The sequence below is a fragment of the Geotrypetes seraphini genome, chromosome 2 (genome assembly GCF_902459505.1).
Source record: "Geotrypetes seraphini chromosome 2, aGeoSer1.1, whole genome shotgun sequence".
In the NCBI taxonomy this organism is placed as follows: domain Eukaryota; kingdom Metazoa; phylum Chordata; class Amphibia; order Gymnophiona; family Dermophiidae; genus Geotrypetes; species Geotrypetes seraphini.
The window spans coordinates 421131478-421153196 of NC_047085.1; the positions used below are offsets into that span (position 1 = coordinate 421131478).

The 21719-nt window shown below is 39.4% G+C and overlaps 1 protein-coding gene across 2 annotated transcripts in view; it reads left to right on the forward strand.

The window, feature by feature from the left end:
• The window catches only part of PEX1 (peroxisomal biogenesis factor 1), a 157071-nt gene that overhangs the window by 76736 nt on the left and 58616 nt on the right, over positions 1-21719 (forward strand). The window contains exons 13-16 of one of the 2 annotated variants that reach the window (XM_033931139.1): positions 7271-7425; positions 14472-14661; positions 18469-18635; positions 21555-21689. In XM_033931139.1, the coding sequence (XP_033787030.1) occupies positions 7271-7425; positions 14472-14661; positions 18469-18635; positions 21555-21689 (647 nt within the window). The remainder of the gene's footprint in view (positions 1-7270; positions 7426-14471; positions 14662-18468; positions 18636-21554; positions 21690-21719) is intronic. The other variant, XM_033931140.1, reaches the window with a different exon arrangement.

Consider the following 21719-nt stretch of genomic DNA (forward strand, 5'->3'; position numbering starts at 1 on the left):
TGTACAGGCAGTCATGTTTTCATCCTGATCCTGATCCTGCCATGCTCCCGCCAAAGCCACAGTTCTAGGCAGCTCAGGAAAAACCAAGCCTGTTATCTTGCATAATGCCCCCCCCCCCAGTTTCCACCTGCTCCTGTAGTAGTCCACATTATAGCAAACCAAGGGGCACTCAATCAAAATAAGTAGTCTGTTGGCTTCAAAGTGACAAGCCTTCATGGTAGAAGTGCTGATTTCTCTTAGAGGCACCATCTTCTGAATGGGAACATACAAAGTCAGCTAAGAAAATGTGTCCCCTCCAGAAATATAGCTCCCAATGTGCAGTTTTAAGTTCTGTCTTCCAGACAACAGGAAATAATCTCAACTGCTCAAGATATGCAGGTCCTAGGCCACATGGCTTTCACAGTTCATATAATTCTGTTGACTACATGCAGAGTCTGTCAACTTCAGTGACATCTTGAGCTGCATTGGGATCAACACATATTCACCAAAATACCCCTGTCATAAGAAGTTAGGAAATGACTGGTTTTATGACAGGATAATGCAGCTCTTTCCAGTGGCTGCCCATTTTACATGCTGCCTTGCATCATCACTCTCATGACTTATGCCTTGCTGGTAAGATGGGAGCCCATGCATGCAAATCTGTGGAATTTAGATGTCCCAGGAGCAGTCTTTCCACATCATATGAGGATATTCTGGTTGTCTGGTTGAACCAACATTCGAGTCGCTATGTCTTGCAACAACAACGTTACTTTCTTTCAGGACAACACTCTAGCCACGTATTTTCCTGGAGAACAAAATCTGCCCTCCATCACAGAATCAACCAACCCTCACGCATGATCACTTAACATTTGATGGTATGACAACTTTTTTACAAATGGAGATTGCCAGACATAGATCTATTCACAACACCATACAAAGAAAAATGCAGCAACTTCTCCCTATATCTGGCTCACAACAGGCTAGCACACAATGCCTTGCGTTCCCATGGAATCAGAATCTGTTATATCCCTTTCTGCCATTCCTTATTACCAGGAGTTTGTTTATTGAATGCTTTCTATACCGGCTTAGATGGTATACAGCTCAAAGTAGTGTACAATTCAAAAATAAAATATAAATGGAAGAAATGCCATTAAATTGATAGAACTGAAGTTATAAATACACACAAAGAAAAGAGAACCAGCACTAAACTACACAACTGAACCCACTAACTGATTGATTGTCAAGCCAAAGTAAAAAAAATATATATATTTTTTAAAAAGACCTTGAAGTTCAGAAGGAGAGATGGAAGATTATTCCAGACTCTAGGTACTAAGGGCAAAAAAGACAGATGTCTAGTAGATTGTGTACCTATTTAGGGTTTGGAAGACCAAGATGATGGTAATCAAAGTACTTTAATGAACATATTGAAGTATAGGGGATAGGGAGGACAGATAAAAGTGGAGTGCCCATATAATAAACCTTGTAAACTAGACAGAGAATTTTAAAACAAAGAATCTGCAGCCGTTATTCAGTTGTGGTGGGATAGACTTAGAAGGGAAATTTGAAGATTTAACAACGGCCTGTTTTCTTTGAAATTTCTGTGAAATTTTATTACTCTACAAAGTACTTTTGATTTGACAGTACAAAGGGATAACCAAGATATGAAGACCTCACTGATGGTTGTCATCTTCCGTAAGAGCCTGCTGAGGACCCCTGAGAAAGGCTAAAATTGCCAAAACACGGCCCGTGTTGGGTCTAGATTCCAGTGATCATTGGTGTAGTTTTTATTTTAAATAAAGCATTTGAACTCTTAAACTCCTGTGTCCAGGAACTGGCTCCATGTTGTGTGCTTTGTGGATATCTCTTGGTTCTTTGTGAAAGCCTGGTCTATTGCCTCTGTTTCCAGGTCTGCAGTCTTTTCAGCAGGCCCCTCCAGTGGCGTTGTGGATTGTTGATAATAAGTTGAAAGGCACATGTATTGTGTTTGTGTTGTGTTATTGAGTAATTATATTGGTTTTATTTTATGAGTGTGATGATACCCGCATAGATTTCGGATATGCAGGATATAACTGTGTAAATAAATCAATCAGCTTTCCACATCTGGTCTGAGCAACCCTAAGCGATGGACTCATCCATTCATGTGGCTGCATTCCCCAGACTGTCAGTAGCGAAAGTAGAGTTGCCTACCTATAATGGTGGTTCTCTGTAGACAGTAAGGGAATGCAGACACTCTTTCCCACCTGCCTTCCTTACACTTTGGCAGTAGCATATGCACTGAGAGAGGAGGCTCCCTTGAGCATAGAGACAGCGTGGGAATTCCGATGTATGCTCAAGGGAGCCTCTGCAAAGCCTTCCTTGGGCAATTGGAGAGCACTGCCACTGGGAGCCATCAGGATGACATCACCCATTTGTGTGTGCGAATGCATTCCTCTGCTATCTATGGAGATTCTCCTTTTTACAGGTAACTAAATATGCTTTCATTGAAGCTCATGGTGCCTCAACTTAACAAGGTTCAGTGCTTTCTTTTCCTATGGTTGTAAAAGGCTAAAATGTAGTGGTGTTTACGTTCTCATGTCCATGAGAAAATGAGACCTTTTTTGTGTTACTGAAAGATCTGAACTGAACAGAAAATAACTATTTAATAATTTTTTCATAGTGTATTCGCCAATACAGAGAGCATTTCAAGTTAGCTGATATTTGTCTGCTAAATCAGAATTACAGTACTGTATTTAACAATTTCTTTGTATTGCTGTTGTGAATATTCCATTCAGATTAGTTTATATCAGTGAAAACAATCATTAAACACACCAACCCAAGCACAAAAAAAGTGGAAAAAAAAATAATGAATGACAACAGACCAGATTACTGTTGCCAATGACCCATATAATGCCTTCCATTTACTACCGAAATATACTCTATTATTCATAGCAGAAACTGCAAACCAAAGTGGTAATACTAGGAGCCCAACTTACCTTAACGATCCATCTTGGTTCAACTTAGAGAATGACACGGGGATAAATTTTTCCCCATCTCCACGGGAACTTATTGTCCCTTCCCGTCCCGGAGAGTTCTTTTTCTGTCCCTGTCCCATTCCTGCAAGCTCTGTCCTCATCTGCACAGTCCTCAAATACTTTAAAATCATATGTGTTTGAGGCTCGTGTGGTTAAGGCAGAGCTTACAAGAATTGGACAGGGACAGCAACAAAAATCGCAAGGACAGGACGGGGAAATTAAGTTTATTTTATTTATTTATTTATTTTAAGTATTTATATACCACTTATAGCATGTGGTTTATTCTACATTCAGGTACTCAAGCATTATTCCTTACCTGTCCTGGCAGGCTCTCAATATATCTAATGTACCTGGGGCAATGGGGGGGATTAAGTGACTTGCTCAGGGTCACAAGGAGTAGCATGGAATTTGAACCCACAGCCTCAGGGTGTTGAGGTTGTGGCTCTAACCACTGTTCCACACACTGCGGGGACATGTCCCTGTGTCATTCTCTACTTCAGCTCCTTCCCCACAGAAACCACCCAGCCAATTAGTTTACCAAGGGGGGGACAGCCAGATTTTCACCCTTGTTTTATAAGGTTAAATCATTGCTACTAAAATGGTATGTGGTCTTCATCATAAGGCATATAGGGACAGACTTAATGATAATAATAATAACTTTATTTTTGTATACCGCAATACCACAAGCAGTTCAGTTCAAGCAGATCTCAATCTGTATATTTTGGAAGAAAGGCGGGAGAGGGAAAATATGATAGACATTTAAATACCTATATAATGTAAATGCGCATGAGTTGAGTCTCTTTAATTTGAAAGGAAACTCTGCAATGAGAGGGCATAGGATGAAGTTAAGAGGTGATAGGCTCCAGAGTAATCTAAGGAAATACTTTTTTACAGAAAGGGTGGTAGATCCATGGAACAGTCTCCCAGAAGAGGTGGTGGAGACAGCGTCTGTGTCTGAATTCAAAAGGGCCTGGGATAGGCATGTGGGTTCTCTAGGAGAGAGAAAGAGATAATGGTTACTGCGGATGGGCAGACTAGATGGGCCATTTGGTCTTTTATCTGCCATCATGTTTCTATATAAATTTCTAACAATAGACTATTCCACCAGATTGGAACTGCAACCACATATGCTTATGCTATATATTAAATTAGGTGCAACTCATACCTCAAGAGATTCCCCTGGCTGAAGTATAATTCCTGTACTGGGACATACCATTCCAACATGCCTGCTAGATGCTTTAACTTTCTGAATACTGTGGGGAATAGGCCCAAGTATGATTACCTGAATTTTGCACTTTCTCCTACTGGAAGCAAGTGGAATTGACACAGAAGGGTAGTGGCACTAATGCCTCTGTTTAATAAATTTGTAATGACTCAAAGCGGGAAATCCAAAGTCCTAGTTTACCTCCTCTTTCTATTACTAACTACACTATATGATATATTAAAGCAAATCATTTAACCCTCCATTGCCCAAGGTACAAAAATAAACTTTGAGCCCACTAGGGATAAAGGAAGTACAGTGGAACCTTGGTTTACGAGCATAATTCGTTCCAGAAGCATGCTCGTAAACCAAATTGCTCGTATATCAAAGCAAGTTTCCCCATAGGAAGTAAAGGAAACTGCTTTGATTGGTTCCACCTCCTCCCCCCCCCCCCCGAGGCTACCGGCGCTGCTCCATTCTCCCTCCCCCCCTTGAGGAATCCAACGCTGTTGCATCCCCCCCGGCTCGCGTTGCCCCCCTCCACTGCGATCCTACTTCCCCCCCCCCCCCCCCCCCGAGCAGTCAATGACGCCCTTTACCCGACTTGGCACCAGTGCCGGTGCGTCGGAGATCCTCCTTCTTCTGGTCTGGGCTGGGCTGTACTTGCTTTGAGCATTTGCGCATGCTCAAAGCCTTCTGGTCTCGCTCTCAATCTCGGAGAGAGCGAGACCAGAAGGCTTTGAGCATGCGCAAATGCTCAAAGCCAGCCCAGACCAGAAGAAGGAGGATCTCCGACGCACCGCCCAGCCCAGGCTGCGCCAGAAGAGGGAGGATCTTCGGGCACCTGCACTGGTGTCAAGTCGGGTAAAGGGTGTCATTGACTGCTCGGGGGGGGGAAGTAGGATCACGGTGGAGGGGGGCAATGCGAGCGGGGGGGGGGGATGCCGGATCGCGGGGGGAGGGCGCTCGTACAGTGAGGCAAGCTCGGTTTACGAGGCACCAAGTTTGCAAATGTTTTGCTCGTCTTGCAAAACACTCGCAAACTGGTGCACTCGTAAACCGAGGTACCACTGTATCTGCATATGTCTAGTAGTGCTATAGAAATGATTAGTAGCACTAGTAATTTTGGCCTGCATTTTTATAGAATGTTTGTGTGATGATCGTGACTTGTTCTGTTGAAGGGGTGTAAGGCTTTTAAGATTTGCCTAGGCCCTAGGGCATGTATCACCCTTGCACCAGCTGTGGTAGGTCCTTTTATGATCTGTTCAGAACTCAGCAGCTCGGGTCTTGATGGATGTGCCCCTATATGAGCACATTTCTCCAATTTTGAAAAAAATTACATTGGTTACCGATACATTTTCAGATACAATTTAAAATTTTGACACTTGTCCAGAAGGGTATTTATAATACTCTGCCACATTATTTGGTTAAATCTTTGACAGTGTACAAACCAATGAGAGATCTGAGAACTGTTTGTTGCTTGATACCAGCAAAAGGTATACAGTAAAATATATAAGTACTTGAAATTTGTGCTTCTCTACTGCTGGACCTGATCTATGGATTGGTTTTTTTGGCATTTTGATATTCTGTGGGAACTTATTACAGGCTAGAAGATTATTGAAGATCCATTTTTTTGCCCAAGCTTTTATCTTGGTATGAAGAGATTAGATTTATTTCGGCTGATGTATTTTTGATACCTCTATGTCTTGCAAAGCCTTAATGAAAATGTTCTTTTCATTCGCTTTCCACAGTTTTGTTTCTTAATCACTATTGCTATTGTTATGTATTTTTACTGTGTGTTGTGTTTTTTAACTTAAAAAACTTATTTTTATTGAAAGAGCAAAGCAAACCACAAAGAAAAGGAAACATCAATAGGACAATCTCCTATACAACAGAGTACAAAATACTCAGCTATATAGTCTGCATACAAACTCAATGTCCACATCCAGTATGAAGATAAACAATAAATGCCACCCACCCACCAAAGTGAATATTAGGCAAAAAGTCATGTCCCAGAGTAATGTCAAACCTCATGAGCACAAAGGACCCACCAGTACACCGAGACTAAGACAGAACACCTATTTTTACTGTTGTATGTTTATTGTGAACCTCTTTGGTTTAAAGCGGACTATAAATGTTTTAAATAAATAATAAACCAGATTTATTTGAAAAAAATAATTTCCCTGGATTCTAGTGTAGCATATAACATTGGGTGTTAAAGATTTCCAGGGTACACAGATAAGTTCTCTAAACATAAAGCTTCAGTATCGGTGCTGCATGTTTCATGACTCAAAGTAGTTGCATTGGCTAGATCAGTGTTCTTCAACCGGTGGTCCGTGGACTGGTACCAGGCCGCAAAAATTTCCTGCTAGTCTTTGAAGAATTTGTATCCCCTGCAAGCGGTCCCTTCCAGGTAATTACCTCGACCGTTGTATACTGTCTTCCTTCTAGCTTGGCTGCTCCTTATCTTCAGCGCCAGCTGCACTTGTTTGCTGGGACAGCGCACAGTGGCTCTTGCATGCTGCACATGGCTGAACCAGAACCGGGTCAACAGAGTGACAGAGGGAGAGATGTGGCATGGTGCTGGAGAGGTGTGAGAGGAGAAAAGTTGTGCATGGGGCTAGTGGGCAGTAGTGAAAAATGCTGCACATGATCTGGGGGATGAGAGAGGGAAAAATATTGGATATGGCAATAGAGGGAGTTGGAGAGATGCACTATGAATCTCTCTTTCTTTTCCCACTCTCTGTACACGGGATGGAGATGGGGACTGAGTTCATGGGGATGGGACTGGGGCCGAGCTGCGAAGACGGGGGGGGGGGGGGGTTATTTTAGTCTTAGTAGTTTGCCGGTCCATAAAATAATTTTTTATTTCCGCCGGTCCATTGGTGTAAAAAGGTTAAAGAACACTGAGCTAGATTATTCAGAAGGATAAATTTTATAACCCAAATATTTGTATTTCAAATACTGTTATCCTTGAATGGAACTGCATTATCTTGTGGTGGTTAGATATGTAGAATTTATTTCTTGTTGAACTGTACTTCTCATTTGTAAGGCTAAAGGTGTGTCTTTTACTCTTTAGCTTTGAAAGACAAGATGAAGGATGTGATTTTCCAAGGCAGTCTAATTGCAGTGATTGCCACTAGCCAGTCTGAACATTCCCTGCATCCTTCACTTGTTTCCACTCAGGGGACCCACCTGTTCCAGTGCTACAAACATATCCCATCGCCAACACAGGTAAATAGTTTTCTATATTCCTTTATGTAAACAGTCAATAAATTGGCAGCAAACAGAAAGGGAAGGGACCTTGCTATTACAAAAAAAAATTTTTAAGTTTTAAAATTTTCAAAACACTATGGTGCTTGTTTCAAAGCAGATGGATGCTTCAAAATGGCTTAAATCTAAATGCTAAAAACATCTAAATCCTAATTTTGGAAAATCAGAATTTGGACGTTTTGCACTACAGTTTGTCCAAATAGCAAGGGGGAGTGTTTGAGGCAATTTTTGGCTGGGACTGGGGAGGGCCCAACATTAGGATGTTCAACAGTGATTTTCAAATGGGAAGAAATGTCTGTCTATAGGACATTTTTTATCGACCTTTTTCAGTCATGTCCAAGTTACAAAAAGGGGTTCTGATTGAGGATGTGACCACTGGAGGGGTTAAGGCGTGACCCCCTCCTTAATTCCACAGTGGTTGCTGTACCCTCCTTCTTCCCTGAAAGGAAAACCATGAAGGAAAACCAGACTCTGTCAGCTGCAGGTATTGTGGCCATTCTGAACAAAACAGCAATCGGGTCAGCGTAGTGGTTAGTGCAGTGGACTGCAATCTGTAATATATAACTGTAGGTTGAGAAAGAAGGCCTTGTTTCTTATACACTTCCCCCTCCGTATTCACGGTTTCGGCACTCGCGGTTTCGCCTATTCATAATTTTTCGCATTCTGACTCCGCCCCCCAAAAATTACATCATGAATAAAGTTCCTTTTTTTTTTTTTTTACTATACCGATAAAAAAATTTAGCGCTTACCAACATTCACTCTGAAAATCGCTGCTTACATGCTTTCTCCCACAAAATCGCTGGTTCAAATTTTTCACCCTGAAAATCACTGCTTTCCAGTGTGCAGAGAAAAACGCTGCTTCCCAGCATCCATAGAGAGAAATGCTGCATCCCAGCATGCCTGGAGAAAATCGCTATTACTGTAACCTGAAAATCACTGAGAATTGCTGCTTGCTTGCAATAAGCCCAAAAAGCTGTGGGAATCGCTGCTTACCTGCCATAAGCCCAAAAATTATCTGGGAATTGCTGCTTGCCTGCTATAAGGCTTAAAATCACTGTGGATCACTGGGAATCGCTGCTTGCCTGCCCTAAACCCTGAGATTATTACTGTACTGTACGTACACAACTGTATTGTGCAATAAATATTGTTATTCCCCCCCCAAATTGCGAATTTTGATAGTAATAATAGTGGCTGTTTACAAAAAAAATGCGAATAACATAAAAAGTTATTCCTGGTTTTTCCATATTCGCGACTATGTTCCGCCCGCATCCATCGCGAATACAGAGGGAGAAGTGTAGTTCTCTTCCTCCAAACCAATTACAATATCCCTAACTAACTTTTTCCATCATTTACCTAACACCATCAGTACCCCACTACTCTTCACCCACTTTGGTTCTTAAATGAACTCATAACTGGGAATAAGTGGCACAAGTCAAAAAACAAAACTATTTGTTACTAATCAGCAGAAATGAGCAGGGTAACTTACCAAATCCTGCCCTTAGTTGCCCGGGAATAATGACAATTGCACACATCTTTTTCAATCGGTTATTTTTTATTAGCTTTGACAATTCACCCTCCTAGAAAATAAAATCCCAACCATAACCAACTTAGAAATCAACTCTATCAACTACCCTTTGCAAATCACCCTAAAACTTCTAGGTATGACTATTGACAGAGGCTGCACCATGCAACCACAAATTAACAAAACAATACAGAAATCTTTTGCAGTTATAAGAAACCTTAGACAAGTCCGAAAATTCTTCGAAAAAACACAATTTCAGCTCCTAGTACAATCTCTAATCCTAAGTATCCTAGACTATTGCAACATCCTCTACCTCCCCTGCCCTGCAATAATGATTAAACAACTACAGACAATTCAGAATACAGCTCTGAGACTCGTCAATTCATTGAAAAAACATGATCACATTACTGAGGCATTCATCAATTCTCATTGGCTTCTAATCCAGGAAAGAATACAATTTAAATTCTACTGTATACTATTTAAAACTATAAATGGAGACAGCCCAACCTACCTAAACGACCGCCTCATCCAAACCACCTCTACCAGGCATAGAAAAACACACACCCCATTCACTTACCCCCCAATCAAAGAAGTAAAATGGAAAAAACTATACAACGGACTACTGGCCACTCAGGCAGCGAAGATAGACAACAACCCCAGACTACAAGATGTTCAGAAAGGAAATAAAAACTATACTCTTCAAGAAATCCCTTAATAAAGCTTAATACCATGATAAAGCTTAACCCCCCTCTTACCATCCCCTCCCTAACCCCAGATCCTGCTTTTCCCTCTCTTGGAAACCTTCTCTGATCTAACGTTGTAACCCTTCTTCCATAACTCTTTTTGTAATCCGCTTTGAACCGAAAGGTAATGGCGGAATAGAAATCTGTAATGTAATGTAATAAGCATCTTTCATTAGGTAATTTGTGCAGGACATCATATAAAGTCAGGCATGTCAAAGTACATCTCTTCTGGCAAATATGATCTCGAAGAACCCCTGCCACAAGGTTCACTTATATACTTTTACAATGCTTAGTATGACATCACACTTGTCAACCAATCAGCCAATAGAGGCTGTCTTTAGGTTTGAATAAAGAAATTCCTTTTAACATAGTTGCCAGGCTCAAAGACAAGTTTTACAAATCACATCTTTGTTTTCATCAATTTCTGAATGCGCAACACATTATAGCATACCCAATTAATAAATCATTCTGTCAGTCCCTATGGTTGAACTCCAAGATTCAAATTGGTGGATTTAAGGTCATCTGGAAATATTGGATGAAGGCAGGTATATGCACTTTGGATGATGTTATTTCAGGTGGTAAACTGCTTGACTTTGCACAATTGCAACATAAATTTGGTCTTCATAAATCACAAAATTATAGATGGTTACAGTTGAAGCAGGCCATTCAGGAGGGGTTCACTGAATGGAAAGATCTTAAGCCTGCTGGTCTTAAGTTTTCAGGTGGACTTTCTGGGACACCAGGCCGCCCAGTGGTATAAATTAATATTGGGACTTTTGAATAAGAAACCAAAAACTAGTCTTTGGGATATTTGGAGTATTGAGATTAAGTATCAGATTTCTGCATCTCAGTGGCCACAAATTTGGGCTTGGAGGATGAAATGTACAAGGTCAGCATCTATGAGACAAACTTGGTTTTTTTTGTTGCACAGAACGTTTTGAACCCCAGTTTGCTTACAGAAACAAGATCTAAATCTAATAAATGCTGGCATTGCCATTTTGAAGCTGGAGCATTAGATCATTTGTTGTTTTATTGTCCTCTGATACTTAGCTTTTGGAAATCTATTTGGGGTCAAGTAAATAATTTACTTAAAAATCTGGTGGCATTATATTATGATACGGTGTTATTTGGTACATTAAAGAGGGCTAAGAGCCAAATTTCCTCCAATAATAATAAACTTTTACTCATAGTGACAGGTGTTGCCATTCAGCACATTATGAAAAATTTGAAAAACTGTGATCAATTAAGCTATAGTTTTTGGTGGAATTCATTATGCCATATTTTTAAAATGGAACGAGTAATTGCCATACAGCAGGGGCACTTTAAGAAGTTTAATGATGTTTGGGAGCCATTAGCAAAATATTGTACAGATTAAATTTTAATTTTTCTTTTCCCTTTTATTCATAAACATCCATGGGGGAGATACTTAATGTTATCTTATGCTAAAGTTCTAATGATAGATTTAGGGGAGGGGGATATTTGATGTAATCTATTCATTGATGGGTCAGTAAGTGAAGTTAAAGTGTAAAGTGATTGTATTTCAGTTGCACTTAATGAAAGTTTTGAAAATGAATAAAGAATTTACAAAAAAAAAAAAAACATACCCAATGAACACTTTGTAGTTCTCAAAAAGTTTAAATCAACCAGCCTTTCTGTGTTTGCACATTCCTAAGTGGGCCAAAAGACCTCTCCCTTCACAGCTATAGACTGAAGAGTGTTTCTATGGTAGGCTAGCTGAAAGGTCAGATAGGTTAAACTGCAGATGTTCTCAAGATTTCTTCAGGATAAAAATAAAATTTTCAAAACATTTCCATATTTAAATACTCATACAATTCTCATCCATCCAATCACACACAAATATGGGATCCCATATAGCCACATGTCATATTTCAGTCCTATTCAATACTTCTTTAGAGCATATTTTTAAACTTTAGGCTTTCTTATTTACCCAGCAATGGAATGCAAGGCACGTCTGTTTTCACTCAGGCCATGAGGTTTCTCCTAGTCCCCCTGGGCATAGCCGTCCACACAAAGAACACTAGAATCCCAGGCCTTTTCTAAGCAGGAAAACTTCAGTATGTTTTACACAAAGAACAACAAACAGAAAACAAAATGGAATCAGATTAATACAAAATGGAGTCATTAATACCTCTATACCTCTACCTAGTTTCCTCTATGATCTGGCTTAATCCAGCAAAATGCATAAATAGAATATTATTATGATTTTCCTTAATATTAATCTGTAGTGTTTTTACGGCCTTGGCTGCAATCCATATTCAGATTTTTATTTTTGTATTTATGCACCAACTTTTCATAAGTTTCTGTTGGGCGTGGCCTTAACTTTCACATGTACTTCTAACTAGATTTACCCAGAACCATATGAAAAGCAGGTGTCATTTGTAGAAAAGTCTACAAACATACTCCACAAACACGTCTTGTATACTATCCAATCCATTACAGCATTATAGCGCCCCTTACCAGCCAGCCAGCGCCACTACTCAAGAAATAAATCACAGGCTCAACCTATTCAAAACAGTGGCAGATGAAATTTAATGTAAACAAATGCAAAGTGATGCGCATTGGGAAGAATAATCCAAATCACAGTTACCGGATGCTAGGGTCCTACTTGGAGGTTAGCACCCAAGAAAAGAATCTGGGTGTCATTGTAGACAATATGATGAAACCTTCCACCCAATGTGTGGCGGCAGCCAAAAAAGCAAACAGGATGCGAATGGTTAACATAACTAAGAATGTTATAATGCCCCTGTATCACTCCATGGTACGACCTCACCTGGAGTACTGCGTTGAATTCTGATCTCCTTATTTCAAAAAAGATATAGTGGCACTAGAAAAGGTTCAAAGAAGATTGACCAAGATGTTACAGGGGATGGAACTCCTCTTGTATGAGGAAAGACTAAAAAGGTTAGGACTCTTCAGCTTGGAAAAGAGAAGGCTGAAGGGAGATATAATTGAAGTCTATAAAATCCTGAGTGGAGTAGAAGGGGTACAAGTGGATCGATTTTTAAATCTAGTCTAATCTTCTACTTGTGCTTCGCACATACCTATGCAGGCTCAAGGTGACTTACAGAGAGAAGAAGGTAGATCCCATTTTATTCCAATGGGCTTATTAGCATTTAGCGCGTGTTGATTGTTAATGCACTTTAGTAAAAAGAGCCCTTTGTCTCTTATTTACTCAACATGTATTAACTTTTCATTAGGTTTTGAAAATTGAGTGATCTAGCTATTCATTTAGCATTTGCTATAGATTCTAGAAAAATAGCTTTTGTTACTTTGGTTAAAGCTTTCAATTTGTGTTTACTGCCATCATCACATGTTCATCAGTGGTCATCATCTTGATTTTGTTCTTCTGTCAGGTACTCTGAAGCTTCCCTGACTGGGCAATAGAGAGTTGCATGGGGACAGAAATCCCACCCATCCCCGCCAAAATCCCCTCCGTTCCTGCAAGGAATCTCTTTTGTCCCCACCCGTCCCATCATAAAAGTTACCTGTCCCTATAAAAAGCAGCAATTACTTCAGAAAGTTTTGATTTTTTTTTTTTTTTAAAGTCTTAGTTTATTTAAACCAACAATAAAATACAATCATATTTTTAACACCCCCCTCCTTTTTTAATACCCCCTTCTCTCTATAAAAAATATTTTTAATAATAACCCATGAGTCACACAGCAAGGGTGCACCTAGGAAAAGGGAGCATCATAAACACTGTAGTGAGCATTAGAACATCAATATACCCATTGTTAAACTGAAGCCAGATTCATACAGATCGATCCTGCACAGTCAATGCTAAAAGAAAACAATCTTTTTCATACATACAGAACACAACCTCCCTACTCATCACACTGGACCACTTGCTTCCTTGTCACCATCACCACATTCTCCCTACCCCTGATCCTAACAGGCCTGCCTGGCTGTCACCATCATATCTGTACCCCTTATGCCTGTTCCTGTCACCAGATTCTCTCCCTTCCTCGTCACCCCATCAAGCCTGCCACTCCAATCTCCCTACCTCTCTCTGCCCAAGGTGGAAGGCTATCACCTTGGCTGGCCTGTCTGCCACCACCTTATTCTTTAGCCACCTGTCATCCCATGCTCCATTGTCTCATTCTCCCTACCCCTCATGATGGTCGTCACCTGTCCCTTTTGCTAGTTCTCATATTAGCCATACTGCCTGCTTACTTGTCTCTGCTTTCTTGTGCCCCCCTTTCCCTGTCACTTGTCTCTCTCTTTTTTGTTGTTGTTGTTGTTGTTGTAAGATCGAAGTTTGACCCAATTTTATAAAATGTCTTCATACTGTATATGCCTTTTCTGAAATCTAACTTTGAAAGATTTGTACAGTATAGGGTGACAGCTGAGTGGAATGCTTTAGTATGAAATATAAAATATTCCAACAAAATCTAAGGGTGCATTTGTACTGCAAATTGTTTGGGGATACTGAAAATTTAGTTGTTTCCTTCAGAACTAATGTTCTTTAAATAATTTTATTATATTGTATGTCTGTAGGTAAAAAGATTAATTAATTGGGCTTGGCTTGATTTTATATTGATTTTATTTTTATCTGTTTTAAATCCTTTGTACCATCACTAAGGCTGAGAACACTTTGATATACACAAGGGCTGGATATCCAGGAGGATTTAAAGAGCTTAAATATAATTTTCAGACTACATTTCAGTATTTTTATTTCTCTGATGTAATATGCAAAATCTCTTCCTTTGTGTTTGAATTAGGAGCAAAGAGGTGAAATTTTGTGTTCTGTGATACAAAATAAACTTGGTATTGATATAAAAAGGTTGGAGGAGCTTGATCTTCAGTTTGTTGCAAAGGAAACAGAAGGGTACGTGGCAGGAGATTTCACAATGCTAGTGGATCGTGCTATTCATGCTTATGTTTCAAAGAGAAGAGCGTATGTGAAAGAAGGTATGTATTTTAGCATATTAAGAAACACAATATATCTGTACAAAAGAAACTCCTATCTTCTAGTACTGTTCAGCATTTCAGATAAGCACTCTTTTCAGTTGGAAAACTTTTTTCCTGTTAAGCCATGCTTGGTTTAGTTAAGCTGTTTTGTATTTTAGCTTAATTTAGGATGTGTCTGCTTCTAGAGGTTCTCTTGAAAAGAAAACTGATAGTTCCCCAGATGTTGTTTGATTTTCATGAGTCAGTATTGCTGGGATTGCATCACAGAAAACCAAAGACAAAGCTCTGATATTTCATCAAAGTTTTTGTAACTTTTTTTTCTGCAGAAATCCCCCATCATAAGGCCTGACATCCCCCTGCCCTTTCCCTCCTCAAACTCCATCCTCCCCAGCTTGTGCTATCTTTCTACCCTTCAACCTTTCCTGCCCACTAAACAGGATCTCTTTTTATCCTGTTTAAACTGAGCTCCTGAGTCAATAATTGCACAAATATGGTTATTTTCAACCAAATGTGTTTATTAGAAGTCATTTAATGACAGAATGATCTTGTATCAAAAGGCTCACAACAGTTTATTTATGCAATGGAGACGTCTCAGCAGAAGTGTAACTTCATCTTTCTGGAGAGAGATCCCGTCTGCTGTACCAATTCTTTTACCTATATACCTAAAATAATTGTGGCATCATTTTTTACTACCTTCATATAATTGGTTAAAACATTTTTCTTTCCATATAATGCATTTTTTCATATATTCCATGCATAGTAAGAAGGTGTAGCTATCACTAACAAAGACATTCCTAAATTTACAATTCAGAATACTGAAATTAAAGAGAAAGTAGAGAAAAGGAAAGAACAGAAAACCAGCTCTAATGTATATTTTCCTAAAATATTACTTACTCAAATATTCAGGTGAAAAGACGGAAACTGTCCCTCTTTTGATCACAGCACTTTAAAATTCAGAACCACTTATCTTTAGCAGTCTGAAATTCCCTGTCTTCAGTGTTGAGAAGGGGAGGGGTTGAATAGTTCTGAAAAAAATCATGATATACATTCCTCTAAGTTCTATGTAAGTCACCTACTACAATTTGAGGTACAGTACTCCCCTGAAATTTGCAGTGGTTCCGTTCCAGAAACACCTGTGAATTCCAAAAAACCACAAATACGGTTTTGTGCCTGTCAAGAGGCAGGAGAGGGCAGCTGGGATGCCGGTGGGTGCAGAAAATCATTTGTAGTATGCTCCGACCACCTCTTCCTGTTACTAAAGTCAGTCTATACCAATCGGGAACTGCTTAGACACGCAGCTCCTGATTGGTGTAGCCTGACTTTAGTACAGGAAGAGGCGGTTGGAGCATACCGCAAATTAGTGAGTCCATGATTCGCGAACCATGAATTCACAGGGGAGCACTGTATATATGTTTTAGTCAAAAGAAAGCCCTTAAGTATTTAAGTATTGACTTATATTTCAACAGCTTACTAATATCTATCTATGTATCTGATTACTGTATATGTAACCCTGTCCTCAAAAGAGGCCTCACACTGGAATGTGGCTCAAGCAGCCCAAAGTCAAAAGGTACATTTCTTTAGCAACAAGGTCAAAGGGCAACCCAAGTCTACCAGCTAATCTCTGGGCATACCAGTTAAACACTGAACAAAGAAAAAACTAAAAGGCGGAAGTCTGGTCTACTCTATCCTAAACAGCAGGGCAGGGAAAAGAATCTTTTAGTTGTAATACCAAAATGGATTCCTAATATATTTTAATTCTTTTCCTGTGTTCCCTCTGTAACTCAGCAAAAACCATATATTTATTCTTACAAATTTCTCAGCATTTATTACAATATTTGTTTATCTGGTTTTGTATCCCTCATATATCCACTTTTTTGTAAGTGATATAGAACTTTCTTACATGCTCTTTAATATGGGTGTTTCCTTCTCTATAATTTTTTTTATATCTCTAGCTAGTAAACCCAAGAACAATACGAAAGTAAGTGACTGTTTCTTTTGCTTTTTATGTTTGCAAATATCAACCAAATATTTTTATACTGTCCATCCTAGAAAGGTTTGCCACACTGTTGTTTATTTGAGCCAGAGGGCCACATCCTTACTACCCTCTGCTCTCCATCTAATTTCCAGCTAGATGCCCAGTCCTATATGCGCTCGCAAGGTTTCAATGCCCCTCTCCTAGCCACATACTCACATCTTGCCTTATTTCTCCTCTGTCTGCCACATATCTAGCTTGCTTTGTTTTTCCTCCCTGCCCACAATTACTTGGTAAGAGGTGGTAGTGGTGAATGGCTACACATCAAAATAACATCTTCTGCTCTTCTAGCTCTAATTGGTCTTTTTAAACTATGTGGGCCTCAATACAGCCACACACAGTTCAGATCAGTGGTCTCAAACTCAAACCCTTTGCAGAGCCACATTTTGGATTTGTAGGTACTTGGAGGGCCTCAGAAAAATAATGTTTTTCGCTGATTGTCCAGTTCTCTTCAGTGTAAACTGCCTAGAAATCGTATGATTGTGGCGGTATAGAAGAATAAAGTTATGTTACCGTATTAAAAAAATGACAATTTTGCATTAGGTAAAACTCTTTATAGTTTATAAATCTTTCCTTTTGGCTAAGTCTTAATAATAATATTGTAATTTATAGCTAAAGAGACATATGATAAAGAAACTGTTTTATTTTATTTTTGTGATTATGATAAACATACCGAGGGCCTCAAAATAGTACTTGGCGGGCCGCATGTGGCCCCCGGGCTGCGAGTTTGAGACCACTGGTTCAGATGAACAGCTTGGCTCTGGACAGCGGAGTAGGATGACATGACTCAATTTGCAGCTGTTTACCTCCCCTTCTTGCCAAGCAATGGGAGTGGGAAAAGAGCAAGGACTTCTGCACAATGCAGAATTTGTACAGAATTCCATAATGAGTAACTTTTTTAACCCTTTATTTGGCATTGTTGCTCAGAAGCAACATGTATCTTCTGTGGCTCTTATGGGAGATCTGCATCTCCAAATGCCTGTTACTTGGCACTGTTGCTCTCGTTCAATATCAAGTTACGTAAAGCAGCCATTTCACTATCTGCCAATTAAAGGGTTAAATAGGCTTTTGAGAGTGTTACCTTTTACATGTTTTTATTGAAACTTTATGCTTCTGTTAGGTTTTGATGATCATCTATCTTATTAATTTAATTAATTTTTTTGTTTTATCGATTAAGTGATGATAATGTTTAATCTGAATTGAATTCCCTATTTATCATACCTTTTAGGTGTTTAGCTAGGAAGTTATGTATTTGCTTATTAAAACCAGAAAAGTATAATGATTGTAATGTGCCCTAAAATTTTCTTAATTTTATCTCAGGTTCCTGATATGGTGTTACATAGAGAGCTGATATTGTCCAGCATGTTGCAGTATTACGCTGTTTATTTTATTATGTATATTTTTGTACTCATCACAGAAGTGTAGATAAACCAAGTTAGAAGATTTTAAAGAAAATAAACAAGGAAATATAAAAAATTTTAAGAAAATATGGGATCCATTGACAAAATATTCTAAAGATCAGATATCTTAACACATTGATAATAATAATATAGGGTTAGGGAGGGAAATATAGAAATTAATATGAGGAAAAATGAAAAAACAAATAACAGGGGAAAGGGATTCAATATATATGATATGATATTGTACATACAACTATAATTATTATAAACTAAATATTATGATATTCATTATTGTAAGAATGAAAATTTTATAAATAAAAATAAAAAAAAAAAAAAAAGAATGAATGAAACCTAGCTTACTTTTCAACTTTACAGAACTGGTGTTATCAACCGCGGATTTCCAAAAAGCATTGCAAGGCTTTACTCCTACATCTATGAGAAATATTATCCTTCATAAACCAAAAGACTTAGGCTGGGAAAAGGTTGGTGGCTTGCATGATGTTCAGCAGATACTTCTGGATACAATCCAGCTGCCAGCAAAGGTATCCCCTCTTCTTTGAACAACCAGATCCACTTTATGCACTATTAATCTTTTAGATTAAAATATTTTTTTCAATACATATTATTCCATATATGTTCTCTGTGATCTATAGTAATATTCAGATCCAGAGATGGTCATGTCTTGTAATCAACTTGCGTGGCTAGATCTTAGATGTGTACCAAAGTATTCCTCCCTAGGAATGTAATTACATAAATGGTGTAGCCCAGTGTGTCTCAAACTTTCTCGAGCCGGGGCACACTAAAGGTAGTGGCCATGGCTTGAGGCACCCAGAAGTGCGCAGATATCACTGTGATGACATCATCACGTCAACGTCCGTGCATATGCAGAGGCCCTTCAGATGGGCCCTGAGACGCCAGTAGGAGGTGCAAGCAGGGAAGAGGGCTGGAGAGAAGGAGAGGCACTGGCGCCAGCTGATTGCCTACAGCAGTGTTTTTCAACTACTTCGAGCTAAATACCCCCTGTCTAACAAATATCAACTGATTATCCCAACCACAGACCTCCCTAGACCCACCAAAGCTCTGCCCCAGATCCCATCACCTTTGCTAATTGTAATACAATTTTTTCCATTCATTTTTCATATACACAGCAGATATAAATTCTCAAAACTGACCCTATATTCAATCACTATATTGAAAATAAAATCATTTTATCTACCGGCGATCCTCTGCAGGTTGTTGTAATTAGCTTTAAAGGTGAGACCAAGCGGCCAGGGGGGAAGCCAGAGGATGCTAGAGAGAAGGGGGAAACATGCAGGCCTTCGGCAAATCGGGCAGCACTGGCGCTGTACCGCAAAGGGAAGTCAGCTGGCAGGCATCTCTCTTCCTCCTCAGTGTGCCGTGGCACACTTGGAATCTCAGGAGGCACACAAGTGTGCCTCTGCACACAGTTTGAGATGCACTGGTGTAGCCTTCTGAAATGGTACCATAAATCTAAGTAATAACCTCCTTTAAAAAGCCTAAGGCAGGGGTAGGCAATTCCAGTCCTCGAGAGCCGGAACCAGGTCAGGTTTTCAGGATATCCACAATAAATATGCATGAGATAGATTTGCATCTCAAGGAGGCAGTGCATGCAAATCCATCTCATACATATTCATTGTGGATATTCTGAAAACCTGACCTGGCTCCGGCTCTCAAGGACTGGAATTGCCTACCCCTGGCCTAAGGCATCAGCTGTATATCTGCAAGACTTGGTATTTTATTGTATGTGTTACTGGCAAGTGTGGGAATTGGGCAATATAAGCATTGTATTACTGTAATATCTTTACCTAGAATGTTTAAACAAAATCCAGTCAAGAACAATGTAGTATAGTAAAAGCAATATAAAATAACTGTTTAAATAGATTTTCCTAAAAGGTTTGTCTGATTTAATTAGCTGGCTAAGTTTTCATTTGAAAATCATACTAAATCTAAGCATTTAAAACTTGGCAATCTGGGTTTAGAGCTCTCATCATTGGGTATCTAATCTTAACTGCCGAGTGCACAGCACAAACTAGGCCAGGGGTAGGGAACTCCGGTCCTCGAGAGCCGTATTCTAGTCGGGTTTTCAGGATTTCCCCAATGAATATGCATTGAAAGCAGTGCATGCAAATAGATCTCATGCATAGTCATTGGGGAAATCCTGAAAACCCGACTGGTATGGCTCTCGAGGACCGGAGTTCCCTACCCCTGCTCTAGGCTCTTAAGCTCTCCTGGTCAATTGAAAAAGAACAAACACTACACATTGGAATTCTCTTCCCAGCATTCTGATTGAAAACTGAGCTGGGGCCCTCATCTCTGACCGCCCCCCCCCCCCCCCCCCCCACACACACAGTACAAAATCAAGAGGAGAACTGTTTCTTCGTCAGGTATACATTGACACCTCTGAGTAGGCTGGCACTTAATATTCATTTGTTCACAGCACTGTCAACCAAGAGGCTCCATTCAGAACTAGGGGAGCTACAAGTTAAGGCTTTACAACACAAGGATCCCAGAAGAACTACTGGGCCCAAAACATAAAATCTGAATTATATAAAAAGGTATTAATATACTCTAATCAGAGAGTGAACCAGCACTATAATTTGAAACTGAAATAATTGCTTTCTGTCCATATGTGCTGCTATCAGTACATTCAACAAAAACAAAAAACTCTGTAGAGATGGTGATGTTCATGATGCAGGTTTTATTTGAAAGTACAATTTAATAATCCACATAAAATATATCTAGGACCCAAAACGTTGTGAGCTATGGACCCAACACAGTCCGTGTTTCAACAATGCTGTCTTCCTCAGAGGTCCCTAAAGGTCCAGATATAAAAGCTGGTGGATTAATAACTAAAAACGAAACTGAGTGTAGCTCTGTGCAGTGGAGGATTCCACTTTTTTTGTTTGTTTGTTTGGAGGGGTTCCCGTTCTTGAGGAATCCTCTACTGTGCAGAGCCACGACTCAGTTTCATTTTTAGTGTTGGGTCCATAGCTCCCAACGTTTTGGGTCCTAGATATATTTTATGTGGATTATTAAACTGTACTTTCAAATAAAGCCTGCATCTTGAACATCACCATCTCCACAGAGTTTTTTTGGGTTTTTTTTTTCTGGATCTGCATTTTCTGTGGAATCATAAGGGTCAATTTTTTGCTTATGCTATCATTCATCACATCTTACCCTTAAGTACAGTTGATGTAGTTTGTAAGATTTAAAAACTTATCCTAATGTCAAATCAGCGATATCTTTTTGTAATCTACACAGAATTAACTGTTGGTAGTTGCGGAATATAAGTATTATTCTAAGAAAGGAGTGGTCAGGAGGCCATATTAACAGGAATCAACCATATTGATAAGATAATCTTTGGTTGAATTGATAAATCAGATAATACAACTTTTCCCTCTTTATCTAAATGTATGTACTCTTCCCCCCCCCCCCCAAAGTATCCAGAATTATTTGCAAATTTACCTATACGCCAACGATCAGGCATTTTGCTATATGGAGCTCCTGGGACTGGGAAAACTCTTTTGGCAAGTGTAATTGCTCGGGAAAGTGGAATGAATTTTATCAGCATTAAGGTAAGCTAAGTCCAATTAATCTTTTTACCT